Consider the following 16,576-nt stretch of genomic DNA (forward strand, 5'->3'; position numbering starts at 1 on the left):
GTTTGTGTCAGCACAGGGCTGGCTGGCCCTTCTGCCCTGATGCCCTGATGCTGGCCAGGTGCAGAGGGCACTTCCTCATTCAGAGCATAAAGCTTCTCTTACAGAAGACCTGCAGCTGTGAGGCTTGCAGCCTCCTCCTTCCTCAGGGAATCCCAGAGGTGAGGAAGGATGCAGACAGACAGACAGAGCGGGTACCAAGCCCTGTGTGAGCCAAGTCCTTGCTGACATGTCCTTAGAGGAGCAGAGGAGAATTTTTGAGCTGAGGAGAATTGTGATCTTTCCAGAACAAACTGAAATGTGATACAATGCCCACCTACTGCCCAGAGCATCTTCCATCGTAGGTATTGTGCAGGATGCTCACAGGAGTTCTCTAAAAACTGGTTCTGAGGGAACCTTGAGTAGGCAGTTAGTGGGACTGCCTCACAGGAGTACTTCTCAGAATCTCTAATGTACCAAGGTGAGCTGTGGGTCTTTGAGATGAGATGTCCCAGGCCGGCCCGACCACGGGCCCTTCCTCATGGGGCATCTTGTGGAACTATTCCATCCAGTGGAACACTCTTTGGGAAGAAATGCTGGCTTAGACAGGTGAACAAGGGCCAGTGATGAGTAAATAACCAGCAAAGAGAGGTGAATCCTATCTCAGAATGGAAAACCCAAAGTATCTAGATCCTGAGCAACAGTTGTCATGGAAGTGACACCCTAAGTTTACATTTTTATTTTTTATATTTATTTATTAATTTTGAGGGGGGTAAAGTGGGGAAGGAGCAGCAAGAAAAGGAGATAGAGAACTCGAAGCAGGCTTTGTGCTGTCAGCTCAGAGCCTGATGCAGGGCTTGACCTTACAAACCTCAAGATCATGACCTGAGTTGAAATCAAGAGTCCAATGCTTAACCAACTGAGCCAACCAGGTGCCCCCCTAAGTTGATAGATGGATTTTAAGTATGCTTCCAATGTAGTTTTGTTCCATAGAGAGGAAATTGTACAGTTTTTCTTAATAAGGCCATGCCAGTGATAGCACTAAGCTCTCAAATTCTATCAAAGAGAAAAGGTTTGATAAAATGGATAGCCGGTTTTCACTGTCTATACTACCATGAACATCATATACCTATGTATCCCCACCTCATTCCCTTCCACCAGAGATGAGTTTTATCTCTTCCAGATCTTCATATAAATGGAATCACATACAAATGTGATTTCTTCCATTCAGCACGATGTGTTTGAGATTCATCTGTGTTTTTGAATGTAGCAATAGGTCATTACATTTTATACTGAGGAGAAGTACATGTTGTGAACACATCACCATTTGTTTTCCCATGCATCAGTTGAAGGACTTTTGGGTTGTTTCCAGTTTTGGGTGATTATGAATAAAGCCACTTTAAACTTTTATATACAGGTTTGCATGTGAAAATAGAGTCTTTTAAATTTCACTTGGGTAGACACCTATGATTGGAATTTCTGGATCACAGGAAGATATGTTTGGTTTATCAGAAATCACAGACCTTTTACAAAATGATCTACCATTTTAGATCCTCCTCAACAAAAAATGTGAATGTGAGAGTTATAGTTGCTCCACATCTTTTTCAACACTTGGTAGTGTCCGTCTTCAATTTACTAGTATCTCAGTTTGTTTTTAGTTTAAATTTCCTTAATGACTACTGATATTTTTAATGTGCTTATTGGCTATTTATAGATTTCCCTTTGAGAAGTGTCTAGATCTCTTACACAGTTTAAGTAGATTGTCTTACTATTGAGTTTTACATGGGTTCTTTACATATCTTGGGTACCAGTCTTTTGTCAGATAAATGTTTTGTGAATATTCTCTCCCTGTCTGTGGCTTGGCTGTGCATTTTCTTAATGAATGGATTTGTTCTTTTGTTTTGATGAACAGGAGTTTTTAACTTAAATGAAACCGAGTTTATTAGTGTTTTCCTTTATGGCCATTGCTTTTCATATTATAAGAAACTTTTGTCTGCAAGTCACCAAGTTGTTCCTCGCATTTGCTTCTGACAACTGTAATGTTTCAGCTTTTACATTGAGGTCTATCTGAAATTTACTGTTGAGTATAGTGTGAGATAGAGATTGAGGTTCATTTTTTTCCCAAATGGATATCCATTTATTCCAGCACCACTCACTGAAAAAGATCTTCATTTCCTTATAGGATTATTTGGTCCCTTTGTTAAATATCAAATGACTAAGTACATTTGGGGCTATCTCTGGGTTTTCTATTCTGTTTCACGATAATATTTACCAATTCTTATGCTACTACCTTACTGCCTAATCTAACTTTATAGCAAGTCTTGAAGTCAGGTTACATAAGCCTCCAGCACTGTTCTTTTTAAAGATTGTTTGAAGTATTCTAGGTCTTTTGCATTTCCATATAAACTTGCCAATTTCTACCAAAAAGCCTGAGATTATGACAGGGATTGTTGAATCAATTTGGGGAGAATTGGCATCTTAACAATATTAAATCTTCAAATCTATGAACATGATATAAATCTTCAAGTATTTAGTTTTAAAATTTTTCCTTTTATGTTTTTGAGTTTTGGTGTAGAGATCTTATACTTCTGTTCTTGCATTTTTGTTAACTGCGTATTTTATATTTTAGATGATATTTTGTTTTTCTTTTTGGATGCTGTATTGAATGGATTTTATTTGCTAGTTACTTGCTGCTAGTATACAGATAATAAAAAATTGATTATGCTGTGACCTTGCTAAATTATTGGTTTTAATAGTTGTTTTTCAATCAAACCAGTCCTTTGCAAGCATAGATGGTTTAAACAACTTCTTTTTCTTATATTTATGTCTTTCTTGTTCTTGCTATAATGCAATAGCTAGGAACTCCAGTACAATTTTGAATTTAATTGGTGGGAGAGAGTACCCTCTTGCCTTTTCCCAATCTTAAAAGAAAAGCATTCAGTATTTCATTATTAAGTAGACTGTTAGCTGTAGTTATCTTATTGATGCCCTCAGAATAAGGAAGTTCTCTTCGTTTTTTTTTTTAATTTTTTAAATGTCTTTTATCTATTTTTGAGAGACAGAGAGTGACAGTGTGAGCAGGGGAGGGTCAGAGAGAGAGGAAGACACAGAATCTGAAGCAGGCTCCAGGCTCTGAGCTGTCAGCACAGAGCCCGACACGGGGCTCGAACCCATGAAATGCGAGATCATGACCTGAGCCGAAACTGGCACTTAACTGACTGAGCCACCCAGGCGCCCCAATGAAGTTCTCTTCTAATCCTAGTTTGCTGAGGGGTTTTTTTAAGTCATAAATCAATATAGAATTTTGTCAGATGCTTTTTCTGATCCAGCAGAATTGATTCCCTTTTATACACAACCTCAGCTCCCCCTCCTTCTCCTCCCACAGCCTTCTAATTATATTTTAACTAATTGCTTAACTAATTATATTTTTGTTTTTGTGTGGTTTCATAAAGTTGTATTTTATGAACATGTATTTTTACATAAATATGTATACGTATAAATATATCTGTATATTATAAATCTGTTTCTCCTGAGCACTGTGATTTTAAGATCCATTTATGTTCTCCTGGTACATGGCATGAAATTGTTAGCAAGTTTATAGCACAGACACTCTGAGTGCTCCATACTGAGGCATTGTGAATGAGGGTATGGGAGTGATTACAGGGTATGTTACCCGAAGTACTTCTGGAAAACAGAGTCACTGACTAATAGAGTCAGCCTGAAGAATGTAGTGTTAGAAAGTGTTCATGAGTCCAAATTCTGGCTCAGCCCCTTACTAAACTGTGTAATCTTGGGGAGTTATTTACCTTCTCTGAGCCTCAGTTTCCTCTTAGAAAAGTTCAGCATGATACTGTAAAGATGAAACTGCCTCGGCCTGAATAGGCTGTCAGAGAATGTAAAGTTTCTCTCCCTCCTCATGACTGGTCCTGGCAGGCACAGGGGTGAAGAGCACGTGTGTGGTTAGTCTGCAGTCACCAAAGCACGGCTCACCCGAAGAGCTTGTCGTGCATCTTACATCAGAGGTGATGGTACATCGGAGCAGTTGATCGTGTGTAGTTTGGTGTTTACTATCAGCTTTCCATTTTGCCCTCTGCAGGACACAGTGGCCATGGAGAGTATGCCCCTGCTTGGTTTCACCATTGCCCCAGAAAAAGAAGAGGGCAGCAGTGAAGTAGGACCTATTTTTCATCTCTACCACAAGAAAACCCTATTTTATAGCTTCAAAGCAGAGGATACCAGTTCAGCTCAGAGGTACCCAAATAACTATCTCCTTGCTCTCCCTCTGGAAGGAAACAGGTTGCTACCCAAGGCTCTGGCTTCTCCCTGCTCCATCCATGCTGTTCCATCAAATCCCTTTGGGCCACAGCAATGGAACTGTCTGTTCCTGATCGTGAGATTTTTTAAAGATTATCATGATTCGTTCATACAGACAGGCATTGATTCAGTAAACCTTTACACTGTGTTCCAGACCTTTTGCTAAGTGCTGGCAAAAATTATGAATATGACCTCAGGTAATAGTCACCTAGTCCACTTAGGTAATCAAAGGTTCTATGACTAGAGTCACAGAGCCATGACACCTAAGTGTTCCTTCTCTGTTTTACAGGTGGATCGAGGCCATGGAAGACGCAAGTGTGTTATAGCAGTTATCAAGCATGTGGACTCATAATAAACTCTTAGGTTGATATGCAGATCCTTTCAGGAGCCAGTCTGTGTCTCCACTCGTCGGGGCTTACATCTGGATTCAGCATGGGGCCTAATCATTTTTTTGCTGTAACCCCCTCCCATCTTCACAAGTGGAAGGAACCCTTAAGGAATATTTATGAACCACTCCATTTCTGTTCTCATGTCTCCACCCACCTGAACCCACCCCAGCCCAGCATAAACTATTTCCCTACCCAGTAGTGAGTTCAAATTTAGTAACACGAAGACATGGAAACAGTAGAGAAAGTACTATGCAGTACTGAGAAATGCAGGCTTTTTAGTAGAAACAAGCTTTTACAATTTTTACTGGTGGTAAACATTATCAATTCTCATAGCATTGATGTCAGTGCCTCAGGTGAAACAAGAAACAACTGGTGAATAACAGCTACCCTCCTCGAAAGTACTTTATTGTTTTACTGAGCTACAACCTCCAGTTTTATGTTTTCCAAGTGATTTACTTAAGTAAGTAACAGATGGAGCTCCGTGGACTAATTTGCTACCAGTTCTCAACAAGAGTGTACGTACAAGTGATATGTGCAAACCTGGCTGGGCCTTGCCAAGTGGGGTGGCAAGCAGGGGGTGGGGGTGAGGGTGTCCTCCTTACTGCAGAGGCCACACTGCACTGGATAAGAAGGCAAGGCTCTTCTCCACTTGATCATGCGACCTGTATGCTGCCGTGACTTACTAAAGGAACAACCCTTCCTTCCCAGGGTGGTCCTCACACTACACCACTGCTGGAAGCTTGGCTGCTGGTGGACCCAGCCCCCACCCTGCAGGTCGCCGCAAACCCTCTGAAGAGACGGGGTCTGCTTTACTTTATTGTGTGTCTTCCTGTGTCTACCCAACATGAGCTGACAGCATTATGTTTGTTAGAACCCGTGCTGGTTTTCCCCACGGCTGTCCTCCGCCTGTCCTCCAGCTGTCCTGCCAAAGCCTTGAAAGAGATAGGAAGAAAAACAAAATACAGTTGCAGGGTGAAATAGTGGACTTGACCAATGGCTCTGGACATAGTGAGGGAGCACAGAAGTAGTGGCTTGAAGAGACTCTCTGGGCACCTGGGACTCCGCCACCTCCCACTGGTGACTGCTGCTCGTTATGCTGGACAAATTTCTACATAAAGCAGAACGGGGGCAGGACAGGTGGGATTCTTTGTTGCTCTCATCAAAATAGAAAACAGTCATATCATTTTCTGATGTTCTCTCCCATCTTCCTGCTGCCGTGTTCCCTAAACAAAAAGGCATTTGCTGACAAATCTTTTGTAAAAAGCACCGTCTCAAGGAGTTATTTACATTAAATATTTTCAGGGCAATTTTTTTTTCCTAGTTTGCAATTTCTCTTTTAAAATGTTTGCATTAAACATCTAATTGATTCAAACTAAGTGATCAGACAGATCTTTTTATTAATTTTTGAGGGATCAATTTCAATGCAACCATTTTCATCATCAGACATATTTAAATGGGCCTTCTAAAGCCTCTGAGCCTTTAAAAAGTACAGCAAGACTTAAGTTTCTCCAGTCTGCTGTGTGTCACTGGCCATTGTCAGTGTCTGAGCTCCAGGTAGGATAATGCATCTGGAAGTCATCGGAAGGCCTCTTGTACCATATAACCACCTATTGCTGATGCTCTATAAACAAGAGGTAATAGGGCTTTTATTTCTCAGTGAGTAGTTACCCTAAGAAAAAACACCTGTGTTATAAAGCAAACCTACTGAATGGGTTTTATAAAAGAAAGTGCCAGGGGCCACCAAGATCCTCCACAGCTCATGTGTGACTGTGCAAGGACCCACTTGGTTTGCCTGTAACTTGTTTTTACCGGTCCTTCCCAAGGTTCTTCAATTTCAACTAGTTTCTACTGGCCTATTTTGCTTGTCGTTCCTTCCCTGACTTTCTTTTTGTCCAGCCCATTTTTCAGGTTCATGGGGCCTGCTCCTTTCCACTGGGCCCAGACGCTGGAGAAATGGCCAGCTTTGATGCCATGACTGCACTGCCTGAGCCCCCATGGTATCTGCTTTGCCCCCTGCTCCCAGAGCAGCCCCTCTGCTATGCCCCCCACAAAGGCCGTGTTTCTAGGGAGGAAGCAGTTCTGTGCCAAACTGTAGGCCAGAAATGAGAGCATGCAGGCCCTTGACAAGTCACTCACTTCAGTAGCTCCGAACCTTGGTGTCTTCAACAGTCAGAAGGAGACGACCACTCCAGTTCCCCAAAGAGTTCAGGGACAGAGCACAAACCAGCCGTTCAAGAAAGTGGATTGGAAAGTGTAAACCCATGGGAAAGGGCATGCCCTGTACAAAGTGAAAATAAGTAATGGGCCCTGCTCTGTGACAGTTCAAGATGAAGACAATATGCAAAAAAGACCTTCCTTCTTATCCATGAAAATGGCAAGAAAGACAAACCAGGATTGAGGAGGGCCTGGCACAGGCATGCTGAGCCCCTTTGGTCAACCACCCCCCCCCCATCCTGTTTGTTTTGTTTGAATGACCTCTCCCTGAGCTCTTCATACATCATGCAACAAAACACAGACCTTTGCAGGGTTGGCCTCTGCCTGCTTCTCAGAATCAGTAAAATCTTAGGAAACTGGAGTTGCTCTGAAAGCAGGCACTTACTTTCTAGTGGCTTCCCACCTTCCCTGCAATGTTTTCCCAGCCTAGATTCCTCTTAGTTAAGTAAGTAAGTAGGTTCATGATTACTAATACAAAGCCCACTAGAAACAAAGTGTCCAGGGACACTGGTTGAGTTCCTGGCTTCTGGTAATAATTCCTTCACATATAAGAGGTAGGCTTTGAATTGTGGTCAGGCTGACAGACCAGCTGACCACTCATTCTCCCTTGGATGAAGCCTGGCCCCATGTGTGGGTGTGGACCAGGTGCAGTCTTTGGGTGCATGCCACAGGGCCAGTGCCAAGGACACTGACAGCCCTGCTACTGACACTACAGGGCAACAAGGTAAGAGTCTTTTCTTCATCCAGCCCAACCTTCTGTTTGACTGGAAATGTCCGTGCTAAACACTGAAGCCCTTAATGGGGACTGAGGCCCCCTGGGCTAGGAGTCCGAGTTTGCTCTCCTACAAGACAGTCAACAACATACTTGTACGTTGTTAGTCCATTCAGCCTGTGTTTGTGGCTTCTATAATTGTGGGAGTTTTTGTGTTCCCACACATTGGCAGTCAGTTGAGAGGACAGAGGTACCCACACTAAGGAGTCTGTTTTCAACAGCAGGTAAGAGGAAACCAAGTTTAAACATCTAGGAAAAGGAAATTATAAGAGGAAGTCCAAAAGCAGGACAGTTTGAGCATTAGACCGTATCCCTAAGAACCAAGCTCTTTGGGTTTCTCTCATCTGTTGTCCAGTGTCAGCCTGATTCCAGGGCTGGTTCTCCAAAGACTGACAGGTGACTACCACTGCTGGCTTGGTTACAGGACTCCCAGTTCACAGGCACCAGGGAGGGGCACTCATCTTCCTGCACTAGCTTTTTCTTAGAAGAACCTGGCAGGTCTTCCATGCATTCCAGGTCCACACTTAGGCCTGCCCTTTCCTGAGCTACATACAGGGACAGCTGGGGGCTGAGGGGAGGATGGATGCTGAGGACCCGCCCACCAAGTCCACCCTTTCGATGACCTCTTTCAGAAAGAAGAGTGTGGTCTGGATTAGCATAATGCAAGGGCTGTGTGGGGCCATGGAGTAAGTTCACTTCCTTGTGCAAAGACTCTGGTGGTGGTTGTACAGGAAAGGGCATCCTGTGTTGACACAACAGAATGACAGCAGGCCTCCTCTTCATAGTCATTCATGGGTCCCCTTACAATAGAGCAGGCGTAGAAAGGCAGCACTGCCACGAGAATGAAAGAAAGGCTCGTAGAAAATAAAATCTGTTAATAAAGCAGAGTGAGAGAAGAAAAAAACAAAAAGCACTGTGAACAAGGCTTTTTTGGCCTTTTGTAAGCTGTAGGAGTGGGTTATGAAATCGATGGCAATGGGTCACACCAGCTTCTTCCCCCCAGCCACTGCATAGGCACACTGAAGACCACACAGTAGAACACAGTTCCCCCCCCATAGGCACACTAAAAACCACACAGTAGGGGCACCTGGATGGATGGCTCAGTCCATTAAGCACCCTGAACATCTGACATTGCTTCGGCTCAGGTCATGATCTCACAGTTTGTGAGTTCAAGCCCCACATCAGGCTCTGTGTTGACTGCTCAGAGCCTGGAGCCTGCTTGGGATTCTGTGTCTCCTCTCTCTGCCCCCCGCCCCCACTTGTGCTCTGTCTCTGTCTCTCAAAAATAAATAAATGTAAAAAAAAAAAAAAAAAAAAAGACCACACAGAACACAGGCCTCCTCCCACCCCCCATAGGCACACTGAGGACCACACAGTAAAACACAGTAGAGCATACCCATTATCCTTAAAGACTATTTTATTTTTCAGTCATGTATGTGCATACGCATGATATTACTGATTGCTGATGTAAAACATATTTATACTGACAGATTACAGTCAACATTTTTTTAAACCACTAACTTAAGAGTGTCAGGAGCACAAAGTTGCAGTTAGAAATATGATGAGCCAAAACAAAAGACATATTCAAATGTTAAGGACATTGCCAGTTTTAGTTTTTGAATGTTTCAAAAATATTACGAGGGGGAAGGTATAAAATTGATGGTAAACCTACAGAAATAGTTTTGATCAGGAAATGGACACAGTAGCAATTAAGGTACCATATACCTATAAGCAAAGTAACAGATGCCTGTTATTGGTATATATAATTTATAAATTATAAAAATAATTATCCAGGAGCTAAGAGTTGCAAATATTATAGAACTTTAGAATAACAACATGTTATACAGAGGCTCCCAAAGCTTATTTTCAAGTGACTACTACTCTGGTTTATTATATAAAGATTACCCACTCAGGTGAAAATTGCCCTAAATGACCTCAAGTTCCCTCCAAAATTAGGATCTCGCCTTCAAAAGTGCAATTCACATTCTCTCCAAAGGTGGACTCTGGCTATATTACTAATGTGTTCACCAAGGGCTGTATCCAAAAACCAGCCTTGTGGTAAAGCATAGGCAATAAGCCTATATGTTCCGAAGAACTCCTTGTAACAGATAATGAGATGAGAATAAGAGAATTGCCATCTTCAGTAAATCTATGGCCCTTCAAATCCAGTGGCCTGAACTTAACCAGCCCTAACAGTACCACACCAGAGTTCATGAATGTGTAATAGAGCTGCCCTGCTGTGAGCAACATACATGAAAAAAATAAATTACCTCTTGATCGCTACAGTAATTGGCTATACCCCAAAGCAGGAGACTTGATTATTCCAACATGTATAATTATGGAAGTTATTATAGGCATAAAAATAGCTCTTTAAAATACAGCTATAATACCACTCAGTGTGACCCTGAACCTTCTTTTATGGGACAAGTTGGAAAATGACCATTAGTTTTCACAGTAGCAATTTGCTTAAATTTCAACCTTTCACCTACTCAATAAAGATCTTCCATTTTTACAATTATCAAGATACCATTTTCATCCTCTGAGTCCATCCCTTGCTGGATCAGAAACATCTCCTCCTGACAAAAATACATGAAGAAAATGGTGGCCTTAAACAACATTTTGTAAAAAGCTTTCCTTTTTCCAGATATGTCCCTTGATATTATTAAGCTTTCTTTGTGAAAATCTTTAAGAGAACAACTTTTTTCCTATTTAGGGAAGCTATAGGGATAAAACTTCTAATAGGGAATACAACATAGTGTTTCTTGACAAGTTCTCTCTTTGAGGGGGAAATCATGATAGAACATTTGCTAAATACCGCATCTCAAAAGTTTAAATACCCTTAACATAGTACATTAAACAGTTTAAGTTTCTTGTGTACACAATTTAAGGTGTTCATTCAGGGCTTCAGTCAAGAATTCTGAGCTTTGAGGTCCAGCAGCCTTCGTGAATGCCTTTGTCTACCACTTGTGAGAGTGCTGCCACATTCTTCCTTCCACACTTACCCACCCTGGTAGGTGGTGTGGCCTCAACTGACCTAGGAGCCAACAGATTCATGAACTGGATCTCATCTTAAGCACTACAATCAGTTAATGGTAAATCTGGAACGTGCCAAGACGTCCAGGGTACTCCATACTCTGCCAGCACCACCATCCTCAGCAGAAAGATGATTAGTGGTCAATTATCCTGGAAACTGACTCTGCTGATTGATACACAGATGACTGATATTGACTTTCCTAATACAGAAAAATGCTGATTGCCTAAGTCATAACCAAAACATCTATGAACAAATGAAATTTGTTCAACAAACCTGGAGCCTTAAGAATACATTATGATATTTACTTCCAGGATCAATTAGCTAGAAAAAAAGGTTAGTATAATCGGGGTTGTGGTAGTAGTTGGTTGTGGGGTAGTATCTGGTACTATTTTTACTTGACTGCTGTAAGGAGAGCAAGAGCTGAATGTTGTGCATGTAGAAGAATGCTACGGGACTTTGGAACTCTGTAATACTCAGGTGCTATTTTAACAGTGACACCAGACTTGGCATAGTATTAAGCACTAGAGACACAGTTATTTACTTCCAGGAGCTCACCACCTGAGAAGTCAGGTACAAACACTCTAACTCTCTGTCCTGGAAGCAGGAGAAGGATAACACTGTGGGAGAATGGATAACAGTGAATGGATTGTGCCTGAGACAGATTAGGAAATAGTTGGGGAGGTGGGGAGATAAATGGACAAAGGAGGGCTTCCTTCACAGAGAAAAGAGGTTGGAGAGGCCTCTGGAGGCAGGGAGCAAAATAAGAAAGGGGTTTGAGATTGGGATACCATGTGGCATATTCAGGAAATGGGGAAGTGCAGAATTATAGAGTGAATTATAGAGGGAGGAAATCACAAAAACAGATGAGACAAGAAGAGCTGTTTGTGACCAGTTTACTCAGAGCCACTGCATATATCCTATAGTTTCTAGATGGGGGAGAGGGGTCCTTCAGATGCTTTAAAGTAGAGGATGAAACATCTGTGTTTCATCTGTGGTCTTCCACATGTGAGATGGCGTCTCTTCTGTCAAAGATGGCCGCTGTAACAGAAGCCCTCCTGCATGTTCTCCTTACAATGAAACTTAGATACTCCTCCCATCAAGGAGTGGAGTGCACACCCCCTCTCCTTGAACCTGGACAGACCTGTGTGATACCCCAAGGAGTAGCAGAGGCAGTGATTTCCATAAAAAGCTACTTTGTTCTTGTGTGCACTCCTGGAATGTATCCACAATCCTATGAAGCAGCCCAGGCCACATAGAGAGGCCACATATCAGGGCTCACACTGCCAACCAGCATCGATCTCTAGACAGACTAGGAAGCCTTTCAGAGGACTTTAGCTCCAGTCACTTTCTGACTGCAACTGTAAGAGACCTCAGGAGAGAACCTCCTATCTGAGCCCCCCAGAACTGCAAGATAGTAATTTAAGAAAGTGTTTTTTAAGCCCTTGAGTTTAGTAATGCAGTGATAACCAGGAAACATGCATTTCTTGGCTCCTTTCTAAAACCTACTAGGACAATAAATGAATAAAAAGATATAACCTAAAGGACAAAGAAAATGCAAGAGAAGGCTGAGAGTATCAAAACAGTCCTTCCTTTTTGGAAGTCACATGCATGGATAGTGGCAGCTGACTTACAGAAAACATACCAAAGTGCATGCAGGGAGGGACCACAGTGAGACATTAAGGCCTGGCCCTCTGTAAAGGCTTGGGAATTTTGAAGGCACAGGTGTCTGGGAAGGCTAGACTGGGACTAACAAGAATGTCAGCTGAGAGTCCCTGTAAGCAGGCAGGAGACCCTCAAGTCCCGTAATCCCACTCTATAGAGACAGATGACCCCCCCTTTCCCACCCTGGCAGGAGACAATAAATTTATGCTCTGGGCTTGTAAAGAACTCCCAAACCTCAAGACTGAGAGTTCCTAGTCAGGTAAACTTAAAAAATACCCTTCCAAGCAACCCATGTTCTAAAACAGGAGACCAAGGGCAGGTGCACTTTCCTAAGATACTCTAATTTTTCCCTCATGTTCCAAGATATTTGAGCCAAATACAACTTTGAAAGAACACCTCTTCATGGCCCAGGAATCCTCAGGATAGAAACTAAAGGGGCCAAAACTCCCAGTGAAAGCTGTTCTGGAGGCTCAGGAACTCACTTGTAGTGTTCCTATTTTCCAGTCTCCCCAGTCCACCACAGGGTCAGTCTTTTCTCTTTCTGGGAAAAAACAAGGACCCTGTATACAGAATCTGAGACCTCTCCAAGTAGCAAATGTGACAGAGCTTGACTTTGACAGATCATGGTGGTGGGGTGAAGAGGGTTTTCTTTTCAAAGTCCTCAAAAACAGAAGAGAATAACCAGAAATAGACTTTGGAGAAGTCATGTTCCCCTTTAAGGACTCAGCATCTTCAGCTATAAAAACAAAATAATACCATCCACTTCACAAAGTTATTGTAAAGATTAAACAGGATAACGTGTGAGTATAAGGAACATGCAATCTGGTCTTCATTGATTACGGCTGTTTAGATTCCAAGTTCTTAAAAAGAATAAGAATTATATGAGATTTAAAAGTTTATTTTATAAACATGTCATAATTATATAAATGACATAACAAGTTTCATAAATTAGTACACATAGTAACAATAAGCTATTACAGAAAAGTTGGTACAAAGATGTACATAAGTACTTATGAAGAGGATTATTAAGCCTTCTCAGTCTAAAATAAGAAGGAAAACCATCATTTATGCTACCACAATAGCAGTATCTTTACAAGTTAAAAAATCTTTGCTTACTAGCAACTTAAAAAATTAAGCACATATACAATTGCTGTTTAACCAAAATTTGGTTTTCTTTGACATTTATCATTTAAATACAAATTTTAAATAACCCTGGATAGCAAAAAAATGTTTACTCTGGGTTATGTACAAAATTAAACTGCACAATATAGTCCCTGCTCTCAAGAAGCTCACAGGCAAGTTACTTAATGATTGACTAAAGAACATACCAGTTAGTTAAGTGGTATGAAAAAAACAGGTTGCCCAGAAGAACAGAGAGGGCAGAGGAAGGAACACCTGGGTCTTATCCACAGAGCACTGTGTAAGGAGCCAACAGCCCCAGGCTTACATCCCCGCTCAGGGAAGTCACCAAACTTTGTTAAAAGCAAGAAGATAATAGGGACACCTGGGTCGCTCAGTTGGTTAAGCATCTGACTTCCGCTCAGATCATTATTTCATGGTTCGTGGGTTCCAGGCTCATGTTGGGCTCTGTGCTGACAGCTCAGAGCCTGCGGCCTGCTTCAGATTCCGTGTCTCCCTCTCTCCCCAGCTTGTGCTCTGCTTCTGTCTCTCAAAAATAAGTAAACATTAAAAAAAAAAACTTAAAAAGCAAGATGATAATATGAATATTGTTCACTATATACTGTTGTTGGGAAAAGCACTGATTTATAAGAAGCACCACTTCTTACAAACTCTATACGAGGTACTGTGTTAAGGGCTGAGATAGAGGGAGGGATAAGGCACGTTTTGATACATGGCTTACAGTCTGGGTAGGTGCCAAGATGCTACACACACAACAGCTGGGGACTGCCAGACAGACCATGACTCCTGTCAAGACCCCTTCAGTTGTGATCAGTTTAAAAAAACTACTGCATTTCAAAAAGGTGAAACAAAAAGTTTTGTCTTGTTATTTTTGCCATGCAGTTTTGAAATTAGATCAGTGGTTCAGGACTGTAGGTACAGAATTCTATGTGATGAAAAAAAAATCTATGTGTTGCTCAGAAGCACTGATGCCCGCCCCCCAAACTCCCCCCGCCAAGCTTACTGCTTCACAACCACCAAGGGCTTGGCAGTTCGGAGGTACACCCCCAGTCAAGAACCCTTGAGAGGGATATAAAGCAATATAAAAGCACTGGTAATGCAAATGTGGATACTTATTAATAGAGAGTAAAAAAATATATAGTATAATATACAATAATAAAAATATAATACAACTTGAAATTTTTTGTGTGATTAAAGCCACTTAAAACACTCACTAAAAAGTGTTCTTGTGAAAACACAATGGAGAAAAAACTGCCACGGTGGCAGTGACCTCAGCTCGCAGAGGCCTGTGACCTGCAGATATTATCTGTGATGTGTGTACGTGTGCATCTGTTTTAAGGGGAAGAAAAAGTGCTCCAGATTATGAACCCTTTCAATACTACTTTTAATATAATAACTAGCCTTTAAGTGAACATTTATGGAATGCTATTACCAACAGGCCACACTGATGCAGCATGGTTTTACAGCATTGACCGACCAGAGGACTAGGTAAAGGTCAAAGGCCTAGGTAAGCGTCTTAGCTTCCCTTATCGCACCTGTAACATCTGGCAAATTGCTTGCTTTACCTGGGCCTCAGTTCCTACACTTCAGTAAAATGCAAGAACTTCTTGTTCACAGCACTGCTAAGTGAAGAAAATTAGAAAATGATAGGCCATTATAGAAATATCAATGATTGTTTAGTATTTACTTCAAAACTAGTGCAACTGTAATGTGTCTGCAAAACAAAAAAAAACCCCAAAATTCACTGATGTGTGAATTTTTACACAGTATCTAAAAGCATCATTTAACATTAAAAGACTAATTTTTGTGAGTACACAATTATAAATGCAGTTCATGCCTACAAGGATTTACCATCAAGATAGCGTGTTCCCATTCACACATCACTTGACCTTTCTTGTTCTAACCCACCTCTCCCGTAAAATCTTCCGGCCAGAGGAGGACTAGACCATATCATTTCTTGAGGCCCTTTCCAGCTTCAAGATCTGTGTGATTCACCAGGAAATTACAAATTTAACTCTTTTCCCCACTTCTTTTTGAAGTGAGAACCTGGGGGAAGAAAAAAATGAGTGCCTTTAAAGGATTTCTTATCAAACAGAAATACATTATGGACAAAATACGCAAAAGTTGGGGTTATTCTGATCAAAGCACAAATGTTTTAAGAAGAAAGATTAATCCTTCCATGTTGGAATCAGGTCTATTCAGAACAAGAAAAATGCAAAAAAAAAAAAATAATAATAATAAATTGCCAGAGGCTCTTCCTCCTACAAAGCATGATAATCAAGGAGAGTCTAGCCAAAAAATTTCAGGACATCTAGGATACCTTCTAAAGCAAGTCAAAAACCGTAACTTAAAAAGAGAGAAACATCTAAAGAAAATCCACAACCCTAAATTCCTAAGATCAAGAGAACGACTTTTCTTTAAATATTTAAACAATTTCGCAAAGTGTTGTTTTATATACACTTACGTATCTCTGTTTACTAGTTCTAAATCGCGGGGAGAGGGGAAAAAACTTAAGATTTGGGTCACATGTTCACTAAAAGACCATAAATAACAGGTTTTGGACGATTTCAATACCTAATACTGCCAGAAGCCGGCGACCTTTAAAACCTAAATAAAAACCATCAGTAACGAGTAGGGCACATACAATCGAATAGCCATCAATAAACCACCCACTTTTAACCTACAGGCTCTCTGCTGTGACTGCTTCTTCAATCAACAAACACATAGGCTTCAGCTGGGCGGGAGGCCAGGATGTAGGATGTCACAGGGAGAACACTGTCCCCACCTGGCCTAGCGGAGCTCTCGGTGACCCAGGAGGGGCGGGCTTGCAACCGAATAACGGTGCCCGGCGCTCCTAGGTTTTAAAACGACCAACCAGCCCTTTGCCCTGGAAATAGAAGCGGCCGCGCCATTTAAATTTCCGGACGACTCCGGGGCTGAGGCCCCAGGCGGACCGCCCTAACCCCAGCTCCCGCCCGCCGCCGGGCCCGCGGGCCACCAAGGGGCCGGATGGACCAGCGCCGGCCGCGGCGTTCCGGTGCGCGCGCGCGTCTCAGCCAATCGCGTGCTCGCCCG

General features: G+C 42.0%; 1 protein-coding gene across 2 annotated transcripts in view; it reads left to right on the top strand.

The window, feature by feature from the left end:
• The window catches only part of FGD5 (FYVE, RhoGEF and PH domain containing 5), a 120,447-nt gene extending 114,461 nt beyond the window's left edge, over positions 1 to 5,986 (top strand). For both annotated transcript variants that reach the window (XM_029917051.1, XM_029917052.1), the window contains exons 20-21: positions 4,073 to 4,227; positions 4,580 to 5,986. In XM_029917051.1, coding sequence (XP_029772911.1) covers positions 4,073 to 4,227; positions 4,580 to 4,616 — 192 coding nt within the window. In that variant the 3' untranslated portion in view covers positions 4,617 to 5,986. The remainder of the gene's footprint in view (positions 1 to 4,072; positions 4,228 to 4,579) is intronic.
• Positions 5,987 to 16,576: the final 10,590 nt, after the last annotated feature.

Source organism: Suricata suricatta, chromosome 12 (genome assembly GCF_006229205.1).
Source record: "Suricata suricatta isolate VVHF042 chromosome 12, meerkat_22Aug2017_6uvM2_HiC, whole genome shotgun sequence".
Classification (NCBI taxonomy): domain Eukaryota; kingdom Metazoa; phylum Chordata; class Mammalia; order Carnivora; family Herpestidae; genus Suricata; species Suricata suricatta.